Source organism: Mytilinidion resinicola, assembly GCF_010093595.1.
Source record: "Mytilinidion resinicola strain CBS 304.34 unplaced genomic scaffold BDZ99scaffold_5, whole genome shotgun sequence".
Lineage (NCBI taxonomy): Eukaryota > Fungi > Ascomycota > Dothideomycetes > Mytilinidiales > Mytilinidiaceae > Mytilinidion > Mytilinidion resinicola.
This window is the reverse complement of record NW_022985441.1, coordinates 1198432-1224555: the sequence shown is the minus strand read 5'-3', so window position 1 is coordinate 1224555 and position 26124 is coordinate 1198432. Positions and strand designations below refer to the sequence as shown.

The 26124-nt window shown below is 54.6% G+C and overlaps 11 protein-coding genes across 11 annotated transcripts; 6 read left to right on the top strand and 5 right to left on the bottom strand.

Annotated features, from left to right (window-relative positions):
- Positions 1 to 316: 316 nt before the first annotated feature.
- BDZ99DRAFT_556591 (uncharacterized protein) lies at positions 317 to 2107 on the top strand (the record flags this gene model as incomplete). The annotated part of the gene is made up of 1 exon (XM_033727184.1): positions 317 to 2107. The coding sequence occupies one exon, from the start codon at positions 317 to 319 to the stop codon at positions 1775 to 1777; it is 1461 nt and encodes a 486-aa protein (XP_033580187.1). The 3' UTR covers positions 1778 to 2107.
- On the bottom strand, positions 1843 to 2715 carry BDZ99DRAFT_411803 (prefoldin subunit 1; the record flags this gene model as incomplete). The annotated part of the gene is made up of 3 exons (XM_033716631.1): positions 1843 to 2389; positions 2443 to 2609; positions 2686 to 2715. The coding sequence occupies 3 exons, from the start codon at positions 2713 to 2715 to the stop codon at positions 2224 to 2226; spliced, it is 363 nt and encodes a 120-aa protein (XP_033580186.1). The 3' UTR covers positions 1843 to 2223.
- Positions 2716 to 3092: 377 nt separating this feature from the next.
- Positions 3093 to 4573, top strand: BDZ99DRAFT_460505 (alkaline ceramidase-like protein). The gene is made up of 3 exons (XM_033719398.1): positions 3093 to 3475; positions 3543 to 4044; positions 4091 to 4573. The coding sequence occupies exons 1-3, from the start codon at positions 3349 to 3351 to the stop codon at positions 4275 to 4277; spliced, it is 816 nt and encodes a 271-aa protein (XP_033580185.1). The 5' UTR covers positions 3093 to 3348; the 3' UTR covers positions 4278 to 4573.
- Positions 4574 to 4987: 414 nt separating this feature from the next.
- BDZ99DRAFT_517500 (beta-tubulin) lies at positions 4988 to 6785 on the top strand (the record flags this gene model as incomplete). The annotated part of the gene is made up of 8 exons (XM_033725185.1): positions 4988 to 4999; positions 5117 to 5140; positions 5194 to 5219; positions 5287 to 5328; positions 5391 to 5445; positions 5499 to 5954; positions 6002 to 6336; positions 6392 to 6785. The coding sequence occupies 8 exons, from the start codon at positions 4988 to 4990 to the stop codon at positions 6783 to 6785; spliced, it is 1344 nt and encodes a 447-aa protein (XP_033580184.1).
- Positions 6786 to 7332: 547 nt separating this feature from the next.
- BDZ99DRAFT_496265 (putative mitochondrial carrier protein) lies at positions 7333 to 8407 on the bottom strand (the record flags this gene model as incomplete). Its single annotated transcript, XM_033723434.1, has 2 exons — positions 7333 to 8321; positions 8371 to 8407. 2 exons carry the CDS (start codon positions 8405 to 8407, stop codon positions 7333 to 7335), a joined length of 1026 nt encoding a protein of 341 aa, XP_033580183.1.
- Positions 8408 to 8463: 56 nt separating this feature from the next.
- BDZ99DRAFT_486533 (pre-mRNA-splicing factor prp46) lies at positions 8464 to 10097 on the top strand (the record flags this gene model as incomplete). The annotated part of the gene is made up of 2 exons (XM_033722781.1): positions 8464 to 8542; positions 8773 to 10097. The coding sequence occupies 2 exons, from the start codon at positions 8464 to 8466 to the stop codon at positions 10095 to 10097; spliced, it is 1404 nt and encodes a 467-aa protein (XP_033580182.1).
- Positions 10098 to 12370: 2273 nt separating this feature from the next.
- Positions 12371 to 15009, bottom strand: BDZ99DRAFT_486532 (P-loop containing nucleoside triphosphate hydrolase protein; the record flags this gene model as incomplete). Its single annotated transcript, XM_033722780.1, has 3 exons — positions 12371 to 13209; positions 13440 to 14523; positions 14578 to 15009. The coding sequence occupies 3 exons, from the start codon at positions 15007 to 15009 to the stop codon at positions 12371 to 12373; spliced, it is 2355 nt and encodes a 784-aa protein (XP_033580181.1).
- Positions 15010 to 15795: 786 nt separating this feature from the next.
- Positions 15796 to 17009, bottom strand: BDZ99DRAFT_460500 (uncharacterized protein). Its single transcript, XM_033719397.1, has 2 exons — positions 16641 to 17009; positions 15796 to 16588 (listed from the first exon to the last, which is right to left on the bottom strand). The coding sequence occupies exons 1-2, from the start codon at positions 16810 to 16812 to the stop codon at positions 15996 to 15998; spliced, it is 765 nt and encodes a 254-aa protein (XP_033580180.1). The 5' UTR covers positions 16813 to 17009; the 3' UTR covers positions 15796 to 15995.
- Positions 17010 to 17771: 762 nt separating this feature from the next.
- Positions 17772 to 18403, top strand: BDZ99DRAFT_517495 (uncharacterized protein; the record flags this gene model as incomplete). Its single annotated transcript, XM_033725184.1, has 2 exons — positions 17772 to 18111; positions 18201 to 18403. The coding sequence occupies 2 exons, from the start codon at positions 17772 to 17774 to the stop codon at positions 18401 to 18403; spliced, it is 543 nt and encodes a 180-aa protein (XP_033580179.1).
- Positions 18404 to 20687: 2284 nt separating this feature from the next.
- On the top strand, positions 20688 to 21484 carry BDZ99DRAFT_251655 (uncharacterized protein). The gene is made up of 2 exons (XM_033713692.1): positions 20688 to 20931; positions 21093 to 21484. The coding sequence occupies exons 1-2, from the start codon at positions 20912 to 20914 to the stop codon at positions 21436 to 21438; spliced, it is 366 nt and encodes a 121-aa protein (XP_033580178.1). The 5' UTR covers positions 20688 to 20911; the 3' UTR covers positions 21439 to 21484.
- A 1096-nt stretch (positions 21485 to 22580) lies between these two features.
- BDZ99DRAFT_251607 (uncharacterized protein) lies at positions 22581 to 22968 on the bottom strand. The gene has a single exon (XM_033713691.1). It carries the CDS (start codon positions 22873 to 22875, stop codon positions 22681 to 22683), a length of 195 nt encoding a protein of 64 aa, XP_033580177.1. The 5' UTR covers positions 22876 to 22968; the 3' UTR covers positions 22581 to 22680.
- Positions 22969 to 26124: the final 3156 nt, after the last annotated feature.

Below are 26124 nucleotides of genomic sequence, written 5' to 3'. Positions count from 1 at the left end.
CATAAGCGGCTCGCGCGTTTCCACACAGCTAGGTGTCAGTGTAACCTTGAAGCTCTTCTGGTGCTCTTATTTCACATCTCACTGATTCGCGAGCCTGATTTGAGCCTGATCACATGTTCCATTCACAGCTGAACAGACACCTAGACACACATGACCTTGTCTAGTTCTATGCTCTTCTGAGGTTCCGAGGGAAAGCACTCACGCCCGTCAAGGTGCGGCCGCCGGAGGCTTGTCGACAGTATCGCAAGTGTGGACAACTTGACAATTGGTTGCCTCGAGCCATTGCTAACCTCGTTGAGCCTCTCCAAAAATCGTCATGGCGTCTCTCAACGGGTTGCCAAACGAACTACTTGTCGAAGTCTTCTCACGCTTAGGGGGCATCGACGATGTGATCAACTTATCTCAGAGCTTTCCTGGCGCCCAACAAGTCATAAACACTCGTGGTTTCTACCTATCCATCATGCGAGCTGTAATTCTCTCCTCACACACTCATCGCTTCGATGTTCAGCTGTGTAGGCTTCTAGCGCTACAAAAGGATCTACCGAATAGCTTGTCTGCGACTCAGCCCTGCATCTATATCACTCGGGACGCCCCCCTGGCCGTAGCTACCTTTCGAGACGCCAACGAGCTTCGGCTACGCGACAGTATCCTGGAAGCTGTCCACGGAATCTCTGATGATCAAATAGACGATATCGTTGCTCGCTATAAGGGACTTCGCACCCTCCAAAGTCTCTATCTGCTCACCCCTCCAACAGCACCTTTCCTCGATCCCAACCTCCAAGACAATGAGCTTCTACGCAGCTCAGATGCTGTACAAGCACGGAACCCAGAACCTGCCGATGCGGACCTGTTATCAAATGCCTCTCAACGCCTTGGTTACACAAGAGTACTAGACTCTGCGCAGCGTGGGCGCTTTCACGCCGCAGTCACTCACTACTGGATCTTGCACATTGTACGATGGACACAGTGTCACTTCGGCTACCTTTATCCATCAATGGGCAGTAATCTCCGTTACGACATCTTAACCTTTCTCGGCCTACAGTGCACATCACCATTGCTCGATACCTTCGACCTCCTCGAGGTTTACAGCTTCCTATACAAACACCTTCTGCCACGTCATGCTCGTACCTTGGCAGATCAGGATACATCCATGACATATCTTTCACATACTTCAGGTTCTTATCCTGATGACGGCCAAAGGCTATTTCCAACTGCTTTACCATCACTCAACATTCCGCCAAATACCCATTCCCACCTGACAGTCAACCCTACGCTGAGCAGGGCCGGATACGGCACCGGTGCGGTCAGGCCTCTTGATACCGTAGGTTCTTTCAAGACTTTCTACCTGGGGGCTTGCGCCGCGCTCAGTCCAGCCGACATAATCGATCTCACCATTCGGGACTATCTCATGCGGCACCCTCCTTACCCACTCCTTACTCCGCCGTCGAGCTCACTTGCAGCCTGGGTGCCCAGCTCCGACTGCATCATGGATCGACAGCATAGGTGGGTCAGGCTGGGTTCCTTTACCAATGACCACTCCATATATAGGGGGGTGACACACGACGACCCGCACTTCATATTTCTGCAGGAAAGGATTGTTCTTCTGGCCGCTGAAAGTCTGAAGGGGTATAAGGGAAAGCTTGATAGGGTAAAAATGTGGAACAATTGGCGTAAAGACGTCAAGGGCTGCGTGTGGTGGTGGGCGGCTTCGGAGGAGAAAGCGAAGATGAAGGTTCAGAGGTGGAAGGAGAAAGGATTGTGGCCTCTGGAACACTAAAAGGGGGGAAGGAATCTGAGGTTCTCTGGGTTTTGCATGCTTATATTCGGCCTTGTGGGGTGTCGATTTATTTGGCCTAGGAAGTTGCATATACCGCTGCCTGAAGTGGTGGTGCAGTGAGATTATGGCTCGTTCAAAATGGGCGGCTTTGATCTTCTCAGATTTCAAAAGCGTGTTGAAGCATCCTTGATAGTGGAAAGAGTGTGTATACAGATGACTATTGGAAAGATTGACGACAGTGACTGTGATTCAATAGCGGCACTGCTAGTCAATAAAAAGCCCCTAGAAGACCTGTGAAATCGGTGCATAATTCCTATCTGAAGCCTTTACTTCAACCCCTGGCCGCGGACGCGGTGATTAGTGTCTCTTTGATGTTTGATTTCGCTCCTAGACTTCGGAAGTTGGCGTATCGTAAAACTCATAAACATTGCACTCGTAGCTCGATTTCAACCACCTCCTGATCGCAGAAGCTGTTCGATGCCTTGTTGGCTGTTTTTGTATGTCGTGTCCAGGTAGTGGAGCTTCTTCTCAAGGTTGACCATCTCCTTTTCCAGCGCCGCAGTCTCGCTTGCGAGCCTCTCTTTCACATCTGCTGGAGGACTGAACACAAACCTGAGTAGAGGTCGTTAGAACGTTACAGCGAGGTGAGGTGGCATTATTCTCACATCTTTCCGACGCCTTCATACACATTAGTCGTCTCTGGCAGCGACACGACCTCGCTCGTAGTCAACTGGAGCATTCGGCTCTCCCGGTTCTTCGCCACGATTTGGGCCTTGACTATGCCAAGTTGCTGTTGGGAGAATGATGCCTTCGCCTCGATCTCTTGCAGAAGCTAGAAAATAGGACATATAGATTAGAAACTATTGAGGCGGAAGTTTCTCTGCTATCTGAAGCTTTATATTGCTTACCTTCTGCAGTGCTTCATTGGGGATTGACATGTTTACTGATCTCAGTTTAAGATTCGCTGTTGATGGAATAGGTGAAGTTGATGGCGGCCACTTTCGAGGACGGCAAAACGATGATCCGGGCTAGCATTTGATTGGTAGGTAGCACGCGGTCAGGGCGGTCTGCGCCTCAGGCAGGCGTATCCTTGCGGTGTGAGCAACTTCAACTGCGCATGCGGCTATGATCCCATTGTCAAAATCGCGCGGATTCGTTTATGTATGTCTACGTGGCTCCTCCTGTCCAGCCGCATTATGACATGATCGTAGTGGGCTCTTACTCCCAAACTTCCGTCCATACCCGCGACTTAAAGATAGCTCCAACGACCTTCGTTTTTCTCCCACCACCCGTATTGGCTCCCTGAACGAAAGATGGCCGACCCTACGCTGTCCTGGCTTCCATCGATACCATATCCTCCTGCACAAGAAGGCCGATGGTCTCCAGTGACATCAACTATCAATTGGTGTGAAGAGGTGGGTTTCAATATACTTACTTGACGGCGGTTGGGGTGCTTCGACACTGTTGCGAAAACTAGGCGACGTCTAGAACTTGGGACTGACAGTTTACAGGATTACTACGCGACCATCTACTCGGCCGAAATCGTGAACACCCTCACAAACCTCTTGTTCATGTACCTCGCCGCACAGGGAATCCGTGGTTGCTTGAAGAATAGCCACGACCGGATATTTGTTGTAACGTTTATTGGATATCTTCTTGTGGGCAGTGGCAGCTTTCTGTTCCATGCCACGTTAAAATGTATGTTTGGACGAATGCAAGGCCCATCCTCTTCCATGTGTGCCCATCTAAGCCTTGTGTGCTGTAGATCCTATGCAACTCGTGGATGAGCTTTCCATGATATACACGACATGTCTCATGTGCTATGCAACCTTCTCCCACGGGAAGTCGAAGCTATACTCGATAATTCTAGCCGCATCCCTGGTGTCGTTGTCACTGTTTATCACACTATACTACCATTATCTCCAGGATCCCACGTTCCACCAGAATGCGTATGCACTTCTAACTGCTACTGTCGTCTTCCGAAGTATGCATGTTATGGAAGTGAACATCCGACCCAAGTTCAAAGAGAAGGCGGCAAGAGAGGTACAACGCGCGACAAGAGCTGGTCAAGCAGAGCAGGACCGACAGGACGAGCGGGACAAAGATATCTTGCGTCAAATGTGGACGTTGATCGCCTGCGGTTTGAGTATATTCATTGGCGGATTTGGTATCTGGACTCTGGACAACGAGTTTTGTTCGACGTTGAGGGCCTGGCGGAGACAGATAGGGCTGCCTTGGGGCCTCTTGTTGGAAGGACATGGATGGTGGTGAGTGATTCAAATCCAGTCACAGTCTCCCAGCTAAACAGCATAGGCATATCATGACGGGTGTTGGAGCATACTTCTACATCCAGTGGGGCATATGGCTGCGACATTGTCTCAATGATAAGCAAGACAACTACGAACTGCAATGGCCAAGCGTCTTCTCGCTTCCTGCCGTTGTACGACAGCAGAGCTCGCCCTCAAATGGGCTGGTTGGAAGCGCCAAAAAGGACAAGTGAGATGATGAAAGAATAGAGCATCCAAAGGGTGCTTCCCTGAAGCATCTGAAGGGTTGTATGATTGCGAAGAATGATGAATGCCAAACTTTGAAGAAGAGCTCTGTTGTAGAGAATGAAGCCGCCTCACTACGCTTGGCCAATAAGTTGATAATGCAGAATGTTGTCTGAATTGCTGATATGCCAAAACGAAGTCAAGAAGTAATTGAGGTGTATTGCGTCGCAACCAGGCTGTAGATAAGCTACGGTTCTCACGCCAATCTAATCACTATATCTGAAGCATATAGCAATATCAGAACTCTACTAAGCTCAGGACGCCGTGGTCTACCAAGTAACCATGTTGTGAAAGATCATACGCAGCCTGGACCGGTCTGCAAAGCTCGGCAGCTGTGGTTCTGCTCTTGAGACAGTGAATTCGCCATGGCCTGTTGTCTCTGGGCTCACTGGACAAAAACTGGCAGCCTGTTGCTCCCGAGGTGGTCTGCAATTCACGCGTGCAACGCGCCAGGGCGCCCAATCAGGCTAGGCGCGCGTTGTTTTGGTCAGGGCGTTCGGCAAGCGCCTTGACCTCTTTCCACAACACTTCTCACCGCTTGCTTGCTTGCTCCACCCGACTCTCCTCCACCTCGCTCCACTCGACAGCTCTCCATTCCACCATCACCGCCATTCTCAGCTCCCACAAACAACTTTAGCACTCTTCACAACCCGTCAACATGCGCGAAATCGTACGTCTACGCCCCCCAGCAGTCTCTGTTTTCGCGCGTCCCCTGATTGCCCCGCGTTCATCCAGGCACCACCCATAACATTTGGACATTCTGCTAACCACCTTTCCCCGTGTGCAGGTTCATCTCCAGACCGGCCAATGCGTAAGATGCCCTCCCTGATTGATATCTTGGTGCACAGAGCTGACAATTCGCAGGGCAACCAAATTGGCGCTGCCTTCTGGTGCGTACACGCTAAACACGTCCAACATCAACATTGGCCATGTAGACTAACGAATCTCAACTCACAGGCAAACAATCTCTGGCGAGCACGGCCTTGATGGCTCTGGGGTGTAAGTACACAGAAACACTCGCTTCGATAAAATTTCGAAGAATTCGGACTGACATCCGGCAGCTACAATGGCACCTCAGACCTTCAGCTTGAGCGTATGAACGTCTATTTCAATGAGGTATGTTACTGCAAGCCTGTCCCATTCGATCGCTTGCATTCTAACATGAATAGGCGTCTGGCAACAAATTCGTCCCCCGTGCCGTCCTGGTCGACTTGGAACCTGGCACCATGGACGCCGTTCGCGCCGGTCCTTTCGGCCAGCTTTTCCGCCCCGACAACTTCGTTTTCGGCCAATCCGGCGCTGGAAACAACTGGGCTAAGGGCCATTACACTGAGGGTGCTGAGTTGGTGGACCAGGTCCTTGACGTTGTTCGCCGTGAAGCCGAGGGATGCGACTGCCTCCAGGGCTTCCAGATCACCCACTCCCTAGGTGGTGGAACTGGTGCCGGTATGGGCACGCTGTTGATCTCTAAGATCCGCGAGGAGTTCCCCGACCGCATGATGGCCACTTTCTCTGTTGTGCCATCCCCCAAGGTGTCCGATACCGTTGTCGAGCCGTACAACGCTACCCTCTCCATTCATCAGTTGGTCGAGAACTCTGATGAGACCTTCTGCATTGACAATGAGGTATGTAGCTCTATAGGAAGTTTCTTCACCTATACTAACGCAATCAGGCTCTGTACGATATCTGCATGAGGACTCTTAAGCTGAACAACCCATCCTACGGCGACCTGAACCATCTGGTTTCCGCTGTCATGTCGGGCGTCACCACCTGCCTGCGTTTCCCTGGTCAGCTCAACTCCGATCTCCGCAAGCTGGCTGTCAACATGGTTCCTTTCCCTCGCCTCCATTTCTTCATGGTCGGCTTCGCCCCTCTGACCAGCCGTGGCGCCCACTCCTTCCGTGCCGTTACCGTGCCGGAATTAACCCAGCAGATGTTCGACCCTAAGAACATGATGGCTGCGTCTGATTTCCGCAACGGTCGCTATCTGACCTGCTCTGCCATCTTGTAAGTGCAACCTCTGAATACTGGATGTGGGCAATGAGCTAACAGACAATCGCAGCCGTGGCAAGGTCTCCATGAAAGAGGTCGAGGACCAGATGCGTAACGTCCAGAACAAGAACTCCTCCTACTTCGTTGAGTGGATCCCGAACAACGTCCAGACCGCTCTTTGCTCTATCCCCCCGCGTGGCCTCAAGATGTCCTCCACTTTCGTCGGCAACTCGACCTCCATCCAGGAGCTGTTCAAGCGTGTCGGTGACCAGTTCACTGCTATGTTCAGGCGTAAGGCTTTCTTGCATTGGTACACTGGCGAGGGTATGGACGAGATGGAATTCACTGAGGCTGAGAGCAACATGAACGACTTGGTCTCCGAGTACCAGCAGTACCAGGAGGCTGCGGTCTCCGAGGAAGAGGAGGGATACGATGAGGAGGCTCCTCTCGAGGGCGAGGAGTAAGTGTTGGTTCCTACGAATCATGTCCAGGTGGCCATCAGGTTGTTGGAAGTTTAGTACTACTCACCCCTATCGGTCCTCATACTCGTCAAATCCTGTTTCCTTCACGACGTTGTTACAGGCTCTGTCTGTTTCAGCCACACCTCTGTCAGATTAAGTTGCGGAATAGCGAATGGAGCTAGGTTATGCTTTGAGTTCCTAGCGAGGAAATTATATTGAAGACTGCCGTGCTATCATGGTGCTAGTGCCAGCATTAGCCTGCAAAGACCTACTCTCTATGGATATCTCCAAAGCATAACAACAAAATCGCTATTTGAAGTTGTTCGAATCTCTCACACGAAAAGTTGAAATTTGTTTTCAAGGTACAAGAAAGTCTAGGTGTAGGCGTCCTTATTATTATGAGTTGAACCTTTCGGGGACTGCGACATGCGCCAACGCCTTCAGGTACTTTGTAGTAGAGAGCCGCCTTGTATCCCCGTATTCGTCCTGACCCCAATATTCCAAGCCCGTAAACGCCAGGCTCACATGACACACAAATCATACATTGTATTTACAGCACCTCCTCCGCATCCCGGGCATCCTTCCACCTCACCTCTGCTCTCCTGATCAACTCCTCATACAGCGTCCACGCCAGCGCACTACTAACCGCCTTCCGCGCCATGCGAATCCCCAGGCCGTTAAACAACGCTCTAACCCCCTCTTCTTTCAGCATCAGCTTCGAAGCCTGCACCATATTCCCGTACTTTTGCGGAAGCAGCTGCAACCGCGTCTTGATAGCATCAAACGGATTCGTCATCGCAGTCCCCAAGCCCGCAGCCGCCACCCCGCTCGCAAAATTGATGCTGGCCGCCGTACGCCCGCTCAACAGGCCCGCCGCTATCTCCGGACTCACGGCGCCCGTCTCCGACTTCTTCAGGGCTTTTTGGTACTGCAACCGCGCCGCGAAAGCGGACAACCGCCGCTTGCTCTGCTCGTAGAAGAGCACGTATAGGCCCGCGTAAGGCGCGTCGCGCACGGCGGTGGCGCCGAAGCCGGCGAAGAAGCCGCGCGGGCCTTCGGACGCGATGATGGCGCGGATCGCGGAGAAGAGGGAGGTGTAGTTGTAGAGCGAGGACTCGTAGCGCACTTTGATGACGGTCACGGGCATGAGGATGAAGCCGGCCCAGGTGCGTGCCGCGGCGCCTGTGAGGAGGTTCTGCGTGTTGGAGAGCTTGGGCAGCGAGGAGGAGTGGCCCCCACCGCCGGCTTGCGGGTTGGCGGTGCCATTGGCGTTGTTGCGCACGAGGGTCGCGAAGGCGACTCGTTGGCGCAGCGCGTTGAGGGTGGAGAAGTAGATTGCAGAGCCGCAGCCGGTGCGGATGGCGGAGGGGAGGGTGCCCCTCCAGAAGTTGCGGACGGGGTGGGGGGCGCTGGCGATGGAGCGGATGGTGGAGAGGAGGGTGGTGGTGCGGGCTTGTTGGACGCGGGTTTTGAGCAGGTCGGCGGGTTGGAGGAGCACGGCGGAGAGGATGCCGGAGCTTAGGCCGGCGACGAAGTGGACTGCGAGTTGTTAGAGGGGAATAATTGGGGGAGGATATGGGTGGCATACAAGACGACGACGAGCGCGTCTTGCGGCCATCGGACATTGCAGGATTTGCATGAAACAAATTGTTATAAGTAGTGAATGCTTTCGAGACTCAGCATGGTGCGCTCCGAGGTGATCATAGAGGAAAGAGTTGAAGGCAGCGAGCTGAGACGATTGAGTCAAGTCGGCTTTCTCGGTGAGGTCATGTTCGAGGTGAGATGCACGTGATATCGATGCGCTAGGCGGTATAGCTCTTTTTTCAACCTCAACTCCAACAGCATTCTTCAACGACTTCGACAGCTGCCCTCCCACCAAATCCCCGAGCCAGCTCCGACGACATCGCCATGGCCCAAGTCTCACTCACCACGCTCGCCGAAACCAACCGCGAGCAGACGCGCGAGCTGTTCGGCGGCGAATACAGCACAGTCCCCGATACCAACGACCTCGCGCACAAGTCGAGAGTCGCGACACGCATCTATCAGGAGTATGGCGCCGTCACAGAGCTGCCCGCGGCCTTGGAAGCGAAGATGCAAGCGGCAACCGCACAGCGCAAGAGACGCAAGGTTACGGAAGAGGATCAGCCATCAGATCCCAAATTGCGCCAAATAGTCGGAACCCTTGCCGAGAGCTCCAATGCGGAGAGGACGTCGCAGGCTTTGACAGTGCGCCCGCGAGGAAATGGAGCAGCGCCGAATGCGAATGGACCTACGCCCCAGAGGAATACGCCGTCTAGCGCTTTGGTCAGGAAAGACACCGTAAAGCAGGTGAAGCCGGAGTGGCATGCACCGTGGAAGGTGTTCCGGGTGATATCAGGGCATATGGGATGGGTCAGAAGCGTCGCCATGGATCCGGACAACAAATTCTTCGTCACAGGTGCTGCGGACAGGACTATCAAGCTTTGGGATCTTGCGTCAGGTACCCTCAAGCTGACCCTCACTGGACATATCTCGGCTGTACGTGGGCTAGCGATATCCCCTCGACATCCATATCTATTTTCCTGCGGCGAGGACAAGACCGTCAAGTGCTGGGATTTGGAGACGAACAAAGTCATCCGGCACTATCACGGCCATCTCAGCGGCGTGTACGCACTCGATCTACACCCTACCCTCGACGTACTAGCTACCGGTGGTCGCGACGCATCTGTTCGTATATGGGATATGCGAACTCGCGCCAACATTCACGTCCTTAGCGGTCATAAGGGCACCTGCGCATCCGTCAAATGCCAAGAAGCCGACCCTCAAATTCTCTCCGGCAGTCTGGACAGTACGATTCGCATGTACGATCTTGCGGCCGGCAAGACCATGGGCGTACTCACACATCACAAGAAGGGTGTGCGAGCTCTGGCTACTCACCCGAAAGAGTTCACATTTGCATCAGGATCATCGCAGTCGATCAAGCAGTGGAAGTGTCCTGAAGGTGCCTTTATGCAGAATTTCGAGGGCCATAACGCGATCGTCAACACGCTTTCTGTTAACGAGGACAACGTGCTCTTCTCTGGTGGCGACGACGGTACCACGGCTTTCTTCGATTGGAAGACCGGCCACAAATTTCAGAGTGTTAACAGTGTCGCTCAGCCGGGTAGTTTGGATGCCGAGGCGGGTATCATGTGTAGCACGTTTGATCGGACGGGCCTAAGACTCATCACGGGGGAGAGCGACAAGACTATCAAGATCTGGAAGCAAGATGACAGCGCGACGGAGGACACCAACCCGCTGGACTGGAAGCCGACGCTCGGGAGGCAGAAGTTCTAGGTTCTAGGAAAAATCAGTCCGAGGAACGACTAATTGCTGTTCTGAGGATGTCATCTGGACCAGCGAGAAGTTGCAACCTGCACGAGCAACCCTCACCGAATCCGAGAAGCCCAAGGATCCACCCTTCCCATAAGGCCATACTTCCAGCGCATTCGCCGCCGCTGTGTACCTCTTCCTATGGCTGATTGTGGTGCTAAAGATCTTCGGATGCTACCAAATGTCACACTGGAAATGTCACATTAAAAGTTCCTCGCAATTACTCGGCCAGTCTTGGAGGCGATAATGCTCGGAATGAGCAAAGTAGCTGATAGTTCCGCGATCGGGATCCTTTTCGCACTGATAGCGTACTGGGGTGTTCATGCGAGCATTTGGGACTGAACATATGTGTTTTGCTCGCGTCATGCATATTGGCGTTCTGAATTATCGGCACAACTCTTTCTAGGTCACTTCATCTCAAGGGATACAAGGACGGACTCTCTAAGAATGAGAGTGTAGGTTGATACAGCAAGGAGTTCATGGCAAAACTGGGCATACCAACGCCTTATCGAGAAAAACTTTTCATTACGATACCACTGTACAAAATACAAAAGAGATGAGTAATTAGGCTCTTCAGCCACTTCTATTCCCACCTCCCCTCTCAAACTCCTTACCCACACTCCACCGCCTTGATACCACTCTTGCATAACCGATCGAACCAACGCCACCAAGAACTTAACCCAAAACAGAGCCGGCCTTATCCTCAAGCATCCCATATCCCGCCCCCTTTCCCAAATCCCGCAGAACTCCACCATCTCGGCTGGACCGCCCTCCCCACCTAGGAAACCCCAGACGCAACCCGCAACTCCCCTGTTCGGCCGCGCACATTAAGCTCACTCTTTGCATCTACCACTAGTGACTCACCCCAGATTGCCCCACCAACCTGTCGATCCCGCCCTATGGCTAGCCCACAAACCTCAATCAGCAACCCCCACCCCCGCGATGAGAAATCCATCACCCGCTACCTCTCCCCCCTCGGTTGCGCGCACTGTAATCTGCGATATAAGTAATCAAGCACATGGGGGGGAGCAGATTGTGGCCGGACGACGCTTTTCGGCGCACGCTCGGTGCTGCGTAAGCAAAAGCGTGCGGGATCGGGGCGGCGATTTGAATGCTGGCGTCATCTTGCATTCAGCCCTACAGCAGCCGCGTCGTCGCGGCGTGTGGAGAATTTTGGGGTGGTGGTGGTGGTGGTGGTGGTGGTGGTGGTGGTTGGTGATGTGCGGAGGAAGCCTTCAGCCCACGCTTCCATTTTTCGTTGGTTGGCTCTACAACCCCTACGTTACCTACCGCGCTATGATGAGAAATCACGACAGGGGTTCTCCGGTGGCTACAATAGTGCCATCACAAGTCACTGCATCCACACTTCCGGCGAGAAACTTCAGCGCTTGTGCGATGGGGTCACTTGCGCTTCACCGATTGTTTCGAGCTCTTGGAGGGGGGGGAGGAGGGGGAAACTCTCTATTGGGATGCGCGTGGCACCCTTTGGCACGATTTGGAATGCAGGTTGTGTCACCTCCCGCGTCACCCGTCACATCGCGCACGTTCGTCGTACGGGCGCGATAATGGCGGGTTTATTGTGCAGCGTTGGCGGGTCATGTGGAGTTTGGGAGAGGCAGGGGTGGTGTGTAGGGCTGAAGAAGGGTGCGGTAGAACACGCAGGGGTGGGTTAGTTGGAGGGGAGTACGGGAAACTCGGGCTTCGTTAGTGGAATGGGAGAGACACGTGAGGGGAGGGCCTGAAACGATCGGTAGGGGCGGCGTTTGTGGAGGGTGTTTGTGTGACGGTGTTTTCGCCAATTGGGTGGGTTGGTGAAGGACCGGTGAAGGGGTATAGATGGAGAGGAGTTTCACTTTCATTGTTTGGGTCTTACAAGACGGTTTGGGACATGGAGAGCTTTGAGGAACGAAATGGTAAATACATACCTATCTGGGGGGTTTGTTGAGGTTTACTTTGCTTTGTACAGCGTGTTGAAATGCTGAGACGTTTGAGCAATCATTGCCTAAAAGCTGCCAGGGGCGCGAGCATTCTATAGCGATTACTCGGAAAGAGCCTGGATGGAAGATCCGCAGGAAAGTCCAGAAGGCTAATTTCTGAGCTGTCTCGGCGACCTCGAATTCTTATAGAACCTCAGATATCATAAAGTTCCTAGGGTATATACGCTCACCGCCCGTGTAAAACCACAAACCCGATCGAGCGGTTCGCTGTTCCGACTAGAGGGAGGTGTATGGACTCACTCATGATCCGAAGCCTAGCCCCTTGACCTCCTCATCCTCCCCTAGCGCTAGCCTCACCTCCTCGTCTCCAACCCCCAACCGAACCCTGCCCACCCTCTCTCCTCGCCGACTCTCCACACCAACGATGCCTGCTTCGGCGAGATCCAAAGCCGCCTTGCCCAGCCCAAGCGCGCGGGCAGCCTTGGCATCCATCTGCCTCGTGCTAGCGCTTTTGGTCGTGACTTCTTCGTTCTCGGCGAGGAGATATCGCTGCACCGGTTGCAGTTGGCTCATGAGACCAAGGCGCTTCGCCTCTTCAACCACGTCACCCATCAGTGCTTCACCGACGCCTGTCCGCCGGATCCTCGCCAAAAGCGCCGCGAGGAAGAGTTTAGAAGCCAGCGGCAGCGCGCGGAGGTACTGTTGTAGCGGGCTAGACGTAGCCTCGTTGATGGCCTGTTTAATGGTGGCGATAGTGACGACGCCGACAGGCTTGCTTTGCTTCTGCCTCGAGCTCGGGGTTTGACTGTCGTGCATTTCTGCAGTGTTACCTTTATCCTTACCTGGGAGTGCGCTTTTCGCACCTCGGCGACTCTTGCTTTTACTTGGCGTGTCGGGAACTGCATCGTTATCTTCAGCTTCTTGCTCTTTAGCGATTGCTTCGGCTTCTGCAATCTCGACAGCTCGCCGGCACATATCTAGAGCACGCCGTGCATCGCCGCTCACGGCGGCAACCTTTCGTGCGGCAAATTGGACTGCATCTGGCTGAACGACATGGCCGGGGACGCCGCTGAGACGAGACTGGATGATTTGCATTAACTGGTCGTGAGTATAGCCAGGGAAGGTGATGCGGGTGAGGCCTAGAGAACGCCAAGTTAGTTTCGTTTCAGCCTTGTGGGCAGCCCGGCGGCCGAAAGAGTAGAACAAGAAAGGTGTGACAGTCTCGAAGGATTCCGCATGTGTGGTGCCACCGCATGCCCTATACGCGTATATAGAGTGAGGGGTTGTGTGCCTGTAGGCTGCGATCTGCCAGGAGGTGTTGGATGGGGGGTGAGTCGAAGGATCAGGATCCATGCACTCTTGCACGTACCTAGGCGACTACTAATTTTGTTGCTCAACGTGCGCTCGGGAAGATCCATAGTGTTGGCTACAGCCAACACAATTAGCCTACTATGTCGCAGCCCTGGCCAGTTGAAGAAGTTGTACATGACACTCTGGTTTTTGGTCACGAGCTGGTCCAGCTCGTCCATGAGCACGACGCAGGGTACGCGCCTCGGGCTCGGGGTTGAGAACTCGCGCTCCAGCAGCTCCAGGGCATGTGCAGGACTAACGCGGTCGCCTCGCAAGGCCTCCCATAGAAGTGAATACGACTGGTGCGGGTCTGTGACTTTCATACCATTAATCTCCACGAATATGAAATCATCGAGCTCCTCCGCTAGAACTGACGCGTTCAACTGCGCCACGACTTCTCGCACGGTCGCTGTCTTCCCGGTTCCGGGCGTACCGGATATGTAAATGCAGGACCCTGATCCCTCGGTGATAGCGGCCTCTAAGTGCGAGTAGACGGTCGAGAATTCCTCCTCGCGACAGGGTAATGCAGCAGGGACCGACGACACGTGTAGTTGGTTCCGAGCAATCTGAAACGGCGACGAGAGCGCGGACGGAGAGATTATGCGCGTGCCCAGAGGGGTGAATTCGAGGGGTTTCTTGATCACAATCCTCTTGTGAGTTGGCGTGAGGAATTTCCCGTGTGTCTGATCTTTCCGCTTCGATGTGGGCGTTGCCACTTCATTCAATCTCCGCCGCTTCTTCGGAGTCCTAGGAATGCCATCCTCGTCGTTGACGACGAAGTCGTCCAGGTCTGCATTGTCTGTTTTAGGTCGAGCTTGCTTCTTCCTAGTAGACTTTGTATGGCTGTCTACAAATACTTGAAGCGCCTCAACATCTTCTACGCCTTTGTAGATGTCCTCCCACTTGAACTCCTCTGTGTATGTAGTTGTACGCGTGTTGCAACCGCGCCGGCAAACGAACATTTTGCCGTAGTCCTTGGAAGACTTCTTAATTTGACCTGAGGGGTACTTTGCGTTGAAGGTTTCGAGAGAAACAACGTTTGCCTTGCCAATGATGGTGGTCAGAGGGTTGAGATCAAAGGCAGTAGTAATATAGAGCTCGTTCTAGAATATGTTAGTAAACGTGAATGAAGCATTGGCATGAAGCTTGACGCCTACCTCGAGACAATCGTCTCTCTTCTTGCTCTTATTTCGAATCTCCTTTTCGCCGGAGAACCACATGAACTTTGCCATCTTGTCGTCATCCTCTTCCTCTTCGCCATCGTATAGCTCGCAGATAATGCCAACCCAAGCCTTGTTTCCCTCTGCCTTGAGGAGCACGGCATCTCCTATCTTGCATTCAAAACTTCCCATCTTCGCTCCAATGATGCGTCTGTCGGTCGTCAAGGCGGCGGCTTTCCTTTTTCTCAGGGTCAGGGTCCTCTCTGCTTTCTTCTGTGTCGCATCGTGTGAAGTCTCTTCCTCGTAGATCCACTCCCAGGGCAAGTCGTCCTGGCCCAGTTCATCGTCCGAGTCTTCGCGCTGGATAGTGCCACTGGTAAGGTACTGGCGAGCCTGCTCGAGCCTGGACTTCTTGCGTGCGGGAGCCATGATGGCGACGTTGCAGATTTAGAAGTTGTGTGCTGACGTTGCCGTCGTCAGATTTGGAAAGCACGCGTCCGTCGCGCCAAGACAACGTTATTTCGTGGGCGTGAGCATTTCGTGGATCTTCAACAAACGTCACCGTCACCGCAACGCGACGACATTGCAGCAACCCTCAATTCAAGGTTTGTGCAGGCCAGGCTATAGTGCCTTACCAGGAGTCCGTACACACTCGCTCACCACTGTTTGAGGTGCCTCGGCGCATTATAGAGATTCCGATGAAATGTAAAGGCCTTGAGAGCTTGGATCAGAGGGTGTTCAAGACTATGGTATACAGCAGAGATGGAATTTGCGCGGCCAAGGATCTCACATCACCACGGCTTACTCTCATACTAAGATTCTTATATTCTTATTCTCACCTCAAGATTGCAAGGTTGTTGGTTTAAAGTTGTTTCATTTCAGACCTCATGCCTTTGTCGTCGACAAAGGGACTATTCGTATGGCAGGCCGTATAGACCCGCAAGCGTTATCCCCAGACTCTCAAGTCTATCCTCCGAAAAACAATAGTAAAGCAGACATGGCGAGTACATGACGCCTCAGAAACTCCAAACGCCTCCGGGGCCTTTTCCAGACCGGTCCTTCTTCCCAACCCGAAAAGCAAGCGAGTGTACTCCACCGCTTCCACGTAAAACAGACGCTCGAAATGCATTACAAAAATGTTCAAGAGAAGGGATAGATAGTGTACAGTGACCATGGTCCGCTACTGATGCTCAAGTGTGAAGCATGGTGGCGGTGGTCAGATCAGATCAGATCAGATCAGATGAAGAGGAGGCGTTCCTGGCATCGAGTTGGGCGTGGTAGGGTTGTATGTTGCCGAGTCTGGGGGCGACCCCGTCGTTGAGTGATCGAAAGATTCCAGCAGTGGTGGTGTCTGCCAGTCTTGCGGTCAGCGGTGGCTCTGCTGTATGGCGACGAAAGGGAGTGATGGATAGGCTTCAGGAAGAGAGGCTGTGGGCATAGTACGGCTTGCTGGGGAGTCTCACATGAGCGTCGGAAACGTAGGAGTGCGGCGCGGGAATCTCGATGCCAGCCATAGTCGCGTAGCTCATGCTGAAGGGGCTGATGTCGTCCTCGCCATAGAAATCGCCTTTCATTGGGTGCACCAGGCTGGGCAGCGTGGTGGGGTAGGCAGACGACAGCGGCGGCAGATACGGCGAGTACATTGGCATCTCAGGCGCCGTCGTCGCGGGCAGGCCGCTGTAGGCAGGTGCATACGGGGCGTACGACACGGCGTCGGGAGCTGGATACGTCGAATACGAGAAGGGCGGTGGCGACGTCGACAATTGGCGGGTGTACTGATGCGAGAACATGCCGCGCTCCTCGTGGTGTGGCAGATACTGGTTCTGCATCTCAGGCGTCCGCCGGCCGTATTCCTGGTGGTCCACCGAGTCGGAGGAGCTCGGCGAATGGAACTCCTCACGAGGCTGCGAGTGGGAGCGGTCCAGCTCGGCCGGCTGCTGCTCTGGCGACGCAGAGCTGGAGGCAGCGCGGCGCTCGAGGTCTTCGAGCCTCTTCTTGAGCTTCTTGCCTGCGGGCTGTGAGCTGCTGGAGCCCGATATCAACGGCCGGCGGGTACTTACGGTAGTTGCGCTGCGCGATCCGGTTCTGAATTCGTCTCCGCTCTGCCAGATCCGAGATCTTGGTCCAGTCTTCGTTGGGGTTCGCACTGGCGCTGAAGGCACTGCTGGTGCCCGAGTATCTGTGGGTGGTGGGGGCTGCCTGGGCATACCCGTAGCTGGCGTGCCGCTGCATGGTGAAGAGGAGGTGTGACGGGATGGGGCGACGCTGTGGTCGTACCTGGGGGCGGACGGGGACAAGAGGAGGGGATGGGAGTATGGAGAGGGCGATGGAGTGGTTGTGAAGCTGGATATGTGGCCGTCCTCAGGCTGGGGCATGGGGATATTTATCAGCGCGATGCTCTGTCCGCAGGTGCTCGCAGTGAAGGGGCCCCTGCTAGGCTGGAGCCGAATCCATCTGGCACGCAGCTGCATAAGGCCCTCTGCGCGCCCCTGCGAGGCACTCGGGCCTCAGCTCGCCGTCGTTGCGCACGGAGTTTGCGGCCGTTGGAGGGGTGGCAGGCAGGCCGCTGCCGCTGCACACTGCCAGGAATGGGTGCATAGGGCGGAGAGAGATGCAACCCTGGCTGCAATTTGGCACCGCCAGTTGCGCAGCAGCGGGGCCGTATATTTGGACCGCCCTAACGCAAAGCTACAAGGCTGCATGGCGACCAGCCCGCAGCACGCCCTGAGCGTGCCCAAACACCACCCACCGACGGCCAGCAGGGCCCCCCGGGCTGCCGCTCACCTCCTCGCACGCCGCCGCTGCGGGTCAACGGCTGGGGCGGTGCCCGTAACGCTGCGAAATCCGCCGCCGAAGCTGTCTACTGGCGAAATGCGAGGCGGTAAGGGCTCGACGCCGCGTATCCACCCCTCCACTGCGATCACCAGCCTGCGCCGGAGTTGCGCTGGCTGCTCTGTCGCTGTCCGCACGTCACACTCCGGCCGCGAGCGGAGAGAGGCGATTCGGACCAGCGTGCGAGTGTCGGATGTCCACTGGAGCCTCGTGGAGCGGCGTCTAGGCAGAAGGACGCTGGACGGACGCGTCTCGCAGGCTTCAACGCTCCCTGGGCTGCCCGGAAGCGTGACCTCGAGCAGGCCTCACGATGTCGCCGTTGGGGGCCGGAACAGGCCGCTCTGATTAGCCGCACCACCATGGCCGTCGCATTTCGCTTCTCTGATCGCAGCCCACGGCGACGGAGTCGGCTTCACACCACCCACCGAGGGCAGGCTGAATCATCGGCCGCGGGACAAAAATACACGGCCCTTAGTCGTTGGCCACGCTACCGCGAGTCTCTCGAAACAGCGGCAGCAGCACGCCTCTGCGCAGCCCTGCCGCCATCTCGCAAGTCTCGCAACACCAACTCACCGCATGGCGACGGCCGACCCAGCGCAGAAAGGCGGCCTGGCATCACGCGCGTGGCCGGATCAACCGTGGGACAGACGGCCAGGGACTTGAGCCAGCGGGCTCGGGCTCCTCACGACAGCCAGCCAGGTTGCAGGTTGTGGCCCGCTCGATGCCCTGCAATTGGCACGCTGGCCCCCGGCGCAGCGTTGCCCGTATGTGGTTAAGACAACGAGTAGGGCGATGCCCGAACGAAGCCGTCCCGCGACCGCGCTCCACACCCGCTGGCGGCTTCTCCCAGGCCACGCCGCTGCCTCCTGGCCTCCTCCCTCATTTCAAAATGAAGCAACGAATTCCCACGGCCGGCCTGGCTGAACGACTACCGCAAGGGCCCGTGAGAGAGCGCGAGGGCCGTGCTGCGCTCCGGCAACACCATGTTTAGAGTGCTTGGTCAGAGGCTCTATTTTTACGGCCTGGGACCTCACCCGCTCCTCTCCTCGAGTCACCGCTGTCTCCCGCCGCGCCCGCCCACGCGCCCCAGGGGTTCCGCGAAATCAAGCATCTGACATCGTCGCCCACCCGCCAGCCCTATGCACGGCACTCTCCCCTCGTGCTAGCCCTCCCGGCATCAGCACCTTCGCCCTCCTGTCGGTGAGACGACCCTCCCACGCGTCTGCACTCCAGATCCAGGCGTCAGCCAGTCGGAGCGCCGCGTCTGTGGCGTTGCAGCGCCATGCGGGTGCTTGGAAGCCTCATGTGCTTTGAACATTACAAAACCCTCGTTCGATACTGACCAAGCAGCGGACCCAACCCACGGCCCTCTCTCCACGCCGATCGGCCAGGCGCAGCGGCACTGACGGCCAGACTCGCGGCCGCACCTGGCGAGGACCCTTGGACCGCCTGTCGCCTCAAGACTCAAGAGAAGAAAGCCATCTGCGGTGTGGTGGACTCCCTGCCGATCTGTTAGCCGCAACGGGCTAACTTGTCGTCGACCGGCTCAGCCCCAACGTCGCTGGTACGCTCCCATGTTGCGAAGAACGCCTAATCGCGGAAGTCTCGCACCGCAATTCGACGATCGATACAACAATATCGCCGCGGCGGAGTCGCATGTCCAAAGAGCCTGCCATCTCAGTGACGCAGTGGCTTCGTGCATGCGCTGCGCGCCAATTCCTTCAGCCGTACTGGAACGCCTATCGCCAAGCATGTAACTCTCTCAAGGGCCTAACGCCAGCTAACACCGCTCCACCCAACGCTACATGTGTTCACCGTCCTCTTCTAGACAACGCTTGGTGCACTCAACAGCAGCCCCAGCTGAGCCGCAGTTTGCGGTGTATATCCTGTTTCGCGAACTCTAGTTTCGGGAGGCATTGCAACGGTCGCATGGGCCTCAACTCGTTGTCCGTATTTCTTTTTGGCTATCAAGCGAGCTTGCTCTTCTTCTCCCTGCATTCATTTTGAGTGTCCAAGGCCACTATCGATGGGGGGCCTTAGTGCTCGCGATAGGCTGCCAGCCAATGGGATAGCGAAAGCAACAACAGCATCCTCGATCTTCAGAACTGGTGGCTGCACTCGTTCCCTGTCCAGTCTTCCCGCGAGAGGGCGGGAAAGTTCGCGGCTGTCTCATGAAAGAGTCAAGGCCCAGCCTGCTGCTGCTCTCTTTGAGAGAGATTGTCCCAGCAGTTCTTGAAAAGGGGGAACCAGAGTGAGGTACGGACGAAGATGGGACCAGGTTCTCCTGCCCCTTGGAACATCTGGGCCCCAAAGACACCAAGGCATCTGCTCGCTCCGCATTCCCGACAGAATCTAGCGCGTTCGCAAGACTCTAGATACGATGTGTTGTATTCTTCCGCGGAGCAGGTCGACGGCCACGTCTTCCGGCCAAACCCACTAGCACCTGCATTCTTTGAAACAGTGGCAAACATGCAAATCTATTGGAGGTGTCGCAAAATACCGTCAAATGCCCAATATCTGTCCCTGCGATAAGATGAATCGGCCTAAAGTTCGCCGTCAAATGCATAAGCACCATCTATATGGAGCAAACTTGCGATCGCCAGCTCGATTTAGGGCTGATCAAGCTATACAAAGCATTGTTATATGATCTTATTCGTTGGCTTGGCTTCAGCATTCATCTGGCGCTGCTGAAAGGGCCTGCTCGCAACTTGCGACGTCGACGAAATCGAATCATCACCGCCACGCGACATGGGCGCAACTGGAATCAACGAAACAGTGTCTCACTTGTCTTTGCAGGAGCGTCTGTCAAGAATAGACACTCAAAGTGGGTACCCAAGCCAAAAGCCTGACATTGCTCAGCCTTGCCAGAGTCGCGCCACCCCAGACGAACCCAAATCAGACCACGGGCCTGGTCGTAAGGCGTCCAACTCTCTAACTTCACCGTCTCAGGCACCTCATGCCCATCAAAAGTTCACGTTCCACCATAAAGAAGCGCATAACAGAGTTACCCATCACTTGATCTCCTTTAACGCAGACGCAAGGGGGCTCTAACCACACCAACGGAAAACAGAGGATTGAGCAGCCACTGATGTTGTGTTCATCTTGCTTCTCCTGATCATGAACAGCTCTACTGTTTCCTTCTCTTTCCGCCCAAGCTCGATGTTTCCATGGCTCTTGCATGCCCTAGAAAGATCCAATGATGAATTAATGAACAGTAAACTAAACATCTTTGTAGATCACACAGGATCCCTCTAGACAACCAGCGTACGACCCTCGCCTTCACGCTGCCGAACCCATCATATGTCAGTCAGACTCCCTCTCGACCATCAAAACACCATGTACTCTCAGTGCTGAAAGCCATGGCTTATCTCTTGTATCCACACACAGTAGACGCACAATACAAGTGCAAAGCGATACAGATGCAAAGCCAAAATCGAGAAACCACACGGCTCGCGGTGAATGGTCCTTCTGAAAATGCAACGCAGAGCGCCCCCAAGCGATGCTTGCTATTGACCTCAGGTATGGCTTTCTCGGCAGAACCCACCTGCCAGTTCGAGGAGACCCCCGACATGGGCAGCCGCAGCGGCATGCCATTGAGACACCAAAGCCCTCGGTTTCCATCCTCACACTATCAAGATTGGAGGCGTACATGATGTAGCTAGCACGAGCTGACTCAACAGTCTCGTACCAGCAGCGCTGGGGGTTTCCAGCCAGTCGCTATGGCTGAGCATGCCAATCCGCCGAGTAAACAGTGCAGTTTATGGAGTTACTTTCCCAGATCGTCTTTCACAGGACAGCGACGCTGGCCGTGACGGGTGGAGCTCATGCATGGACCGATATTGCTGGACGCGATGCTGGCACCTGAGCAGCTGCGATGCACGACTCTCATCGCGCATGAGTCGATACCGACATGAGTCCATATACGCTACCGGCGATCACCAGACAGCCGTTCAGCCTCAAGAACGTGAACGGAAAGTAGTAGTCCTATCGATGCCCTCTTTCAGCCGCCGACGCGCGTCTCGGTAATGCCGCCCAACCGTCATCCACTCTGTAAGAGGGCAAGATGTGATGCCAATCGGGAACGCACTCGGACCCCTGCGAGATGAATAAGACCGTATCAAACCAACTCTCCCCAATGACTAAATCGCAGGTTCAATATATAATTGTGTTGACAAATATGAAGCCTGTATGTGCAGCGCTCCTGAGAATAACACCCTACCAAGAATAGAGGGGCGAGAGCGCAGAAGCGCCAGGCAAATATCCTTGCGATATCTGCAATACACATGTCGCAGTATCGGACGCTTTCGAACGTGAAACGCACCGGTTTTGGAGGCATATGATGCGAAATTATCAGGGCTGTGGTGTGCTGGCCATTGGCTTCATTCGACATCGGCCCTCGAATTTGGAGACTGTTACTTATTTTTAGGTTTGGATAAAATACCGGAGGCATTTACGCACGTAGCAGCACATGCTAGGCGCCTTCTACATCGCGCCTAGACCGAGTGTGCCGGATCCACCAATTCAATCCCGCGGCAATCCCACACTTCAGCCCTACTACCCAGGTGTGTGCACCCGGCCCCGGTCCGCCTTCCACGACCCCCGAGACTAGGCCAGCTTACTCCAAGCGGATCCCGGGCAGTCGAGTGCTGGATGGCAGCGCGGGGCTGTTGACGATGCTCGGTGCAGCAACGGTCCCATCTCCTTCACTATCCACGCGAAAGCAGCACGCTCGATTCCGGTCGCCATGCAGGCGGCGCTAATTTGCGACGCACTATGGCCTGCGTAGACCATGACGATTCCGGAAAATGCTGGGGATCTCAGGCACATGGGGGCACGTTCGCAGGATCCCTGACCCGGCGTGATCCTACCCTGCCCAACCCAATCGCGCACCCCACAAGCCGGTGAAAGGCTAATGGGCGCTCCGTCAACAGCGTACTACCTAGGTGCGAGCCGTTTCAAAGATAAATCCCGAATGTTTCGAGAAGGTCGGCGTTCAACCTCAGCCGCAGCGCCCTCGCCGAAGGCACCAACATGGCCTTGCGAGGTCCACCGGGATCCTCTTTCATAGCGGACACAGCACTTCCGCTTGCTCCGACCAGCTTGCCTGCAGGCGGATATCTCATAGAACTGTGCCAGGGCTAGCCTTGCGGCCTTGACCCTCGCTTCACGCGCTGCGCTCTAAAGGATGAAACTTCGGGCGAGTCAGTGCACAGATAGCCTGTGGCTGCAAGATTCGGGATCAATCAACGTTTACTATCTAATGCCGGCTCAGCTCTCCTCATATTGGCGCATTGCGTTTACTGTCTTCCCATGGTGAGGTAGGGGTGGATCCTGGTCGGCGAAGTTCTCTTTGAGGGAAGTTCTGCTAAATGTGTATAAACATAGCCAGGTGGGCAGGGGAATCGCAACAAGGCCACCTCCGAGAAACTCCGCATGCTTCTGCATTGAGAATGTACGACTCATTCAGGCCCAGAACGGGCGCCCCAGACGTCCACCGCGCGGCCCGAAAGCGGCTGGCTATGCATCGCAGTATTAGCCGGCCTTATCACATGGAACACAGCCTACGAATTCATACCAAGTATCAGAACGAAAGCAGAGCTCTACAAACCGACCTGCGAATGCTGCTTTAACATCAAAATTCTATTCGAGTATGACCTTTTGGTGCCTCAATCATCCACACGCAAATCGAGCGTATCTTCGATCAGAAGGTCGTTTTCGCGAATTTACACAGACCTCTACACACCCTACAGACGGTGGGCGGAAAGACCGTGGAAAGATCCTGAAGGTGGTTACTTTTCAGCTCTCCACAGCGTCATTTTCCCATTTTCTAAGCAATTCTCCGAATACGGTGATTACGAAGACAGCAAACATTTGGAATCATGGTCGAATGAGCAGCGCTCACCAGCTCCAGGGCTGCAGATTAGAACATGACCTCCCGCAGACTATCCATCTTGGCAACGTTCAGCTCCCTTGGCAAACGTGCACGGTGGGGATCTCGTAGCCGTGTTTGGCTTAGCTTAACCGGGCTGCTCTCATCAGCAGCAGCCCTATTCAGGAACCTTGGAATGCTGGCACCATCAGAAGCCATGATTCCATATCAAATTGGCGATTCGAAACATGGTATATAATAATGGACTGATTACCTAGGTAGTCGCATCTTCCCGACGGCCCCGACGACAAGGTTCTTTGATTCTATTCTCGTTCGTACTCATTTCGCTTCAGCAACCATCGGATAACTCGCTCTCTGCCGATGGATGCCATGCCGCTCCTCGCTCGGCAATGACTTGGCCGCCGTTCGACGCATTGGGGGGTGGGTGAGTGAGACTACCCCCACTCGAGTCAGGAAGTTCAGCTGCAGACACCCTGGCAAGGCAGAATGACAAATCTGCTCTTTCCACGTGTTTTGAAACACAAAATTACATTCCGCCGTACCCGCGGGTCCCGTGCTAATCGATTACTTCGTAGCGTACGGCCCGAGGCCCATCACCTCTACCATCACCTGTTTCAGCCTCGCGATTTGCATGGAATGTCCCGTGTGCAACGAAAGGTGTTCGGATTCAAGCAAAGGAGTGGTCGCTTAGCACCTCCTGAAAAAAGAACTCCAATAACTGGTCACATTTATGCAGCATATCACAAGCCACATTTTCTGAAGTCTCGGATGCTTTCTGCCGACGTCTCGTGCATGTTTACAAACCAATTTTTCTCCTTTTCTATGCAGCAGTTTTGTTATTTAGATACAGTGAAGTTCGAAATCGCTTCAATGTGGTAATTTATTGATGTCGAAAGGGAGAGCGTCCTCTGCAGCCACCTTCATCGTACGTCCTAAGCCTGGACAAAGCACAGAGAGGGCAGCTTACTTGAAGCAACTTTCTCTTTCCAAATCATACTCGACGTATCGCCAATAATGGCGCTTGTGTCGCTATCGAGCAGCATTAACATGCAACGATAAAGCGATACCTGCAACTACTTGGACGCCTTACATGTTGCTCTCATCCAGCCAATACTGACTCCAGCGACTTCATTCAATTCCACATCCACAGGCTAATGTCACACAAGACGAATAGCAAGATAGGCAAGCGACACGTACTCGAGGCGTCCTTTCCCTTGCCGCAGAAGGGCACAAACGAGCGCTATGCACGACGCGCGATCCTGAATCCTTCGACACGATGCTAGCGTCGGGCCCTCCCACTCGTACCTCGTGTAGCACCACTCAACACCAAACTTGCTACAATCCGCAGCACCCGACTCCGATACTCCTTGGGAATGCCTCGCCGCCACTGTCATCATCGGCATTAGACAGCTTCTCCAACATCAAAGCAAAGTCCTGCCGTCTCCGTCAATCATGCGTACCACATGGCGGAGATGCAATAACTTTAAACTTTTGGAAACAACACGACCTTCTCGAAGAGGAAGATTTCAGTGCTCGTCGCTGCAAGATGCATGGTCGCAACGTGTAGACAAGGTGCATTGCTCGAAGTGCGTAGCCAGTTGGCGGTGTCGAGAGTCCGTAGCGCAGTTTCGAGTCGAGCCGACGTGCTGGCGCCCTCGTCCCCAGTCCGGAGTCGCGGGCTCTTGAAACGGTGTGGCGACCGGAAGAATATGGACTGTACGTGGGGTGAGCAACAACACCAACATGGAGGCTTGCTTGCTTGCATGCAGACATCACGCACCAGAGCCGTGTCGGACCCCAGGACTTCTCCGTTGAACACGCTTGTCTTCCAGTGCCACAAAGGGAATATACCCGACCCTCAGCCCTGCCAGCCATGTGTTGGAGTTGGCGCCAGCAAGTTAGGCCCCCGGTCTAAATTTATATTGGTCCCCGCCCCAGCCACCATGGACACCAGCCACCACCCGTGGAGGTCTTGAGGTCTGTGCATCCGCAACTTCAACGGCGCTTCCTTGGAGGCGACAGGAATGCGAGATATGCGGTGCAGCAAATGAGACGATCCGACAATGCGGTATGGACATACAAATTTAGCGGCTTTGGGTCGTGCTACAGACAGGTTAAGACAGCACAAATCAAGATTTCAAGGTACTAGCGATGCTGCATCTCGAGGCCGTAGGATGCCAATCTCCATTCGTGGAATCCAGCAGCACGTAGGAGGTAGTATCGCCGTGCCCACGTTCGGCTTGCTCGGGAACCGATCGGCGTGCCGATCTGTCTGTCGCTGTTCGACGGCGGCGCCACTAGACTACTCATGTCCACTCCATGGGTTGGCGCAGAAGCTGTCTATTCATGACTGTGCTACTAATAGAACACGTCGTAGCGAAATCTGTTTCAGATCCTCCAAACTTTAAAGTACTATACGTGAAGTCGAGCTGTACAATCTTATGGGTGGCCTTGCCTTGTCAATAGCTCAGCCATGCACGCTTCGCCACCTGCGTGCTGGCTTGTGAAGCGGTCCTACTCCGGCCTCACCATCTCCACACTGCAGCAAGACCTGCCCTTGTCTATCACCGAGTGTGCCGTCCTCTTATCCTGGACTTCCCAAAAATGAGCGACCCTACCAATAAGGTTCAATCTACAGGGATACAATTCAAATAGGAACCAACAACATCCAAGCTTGCTACCGATTTTCAAAATCAAGGCAGCATTTGCGCCGATCGCGCAACATGATGCCCTAAATGGCAAGCGGTTTTTTAGTCCAAAGTATGCCATTCAGGCGGTCGTACAGACGAGCTGTTTCCCCAGAACTGAGGCTCTAATACGGC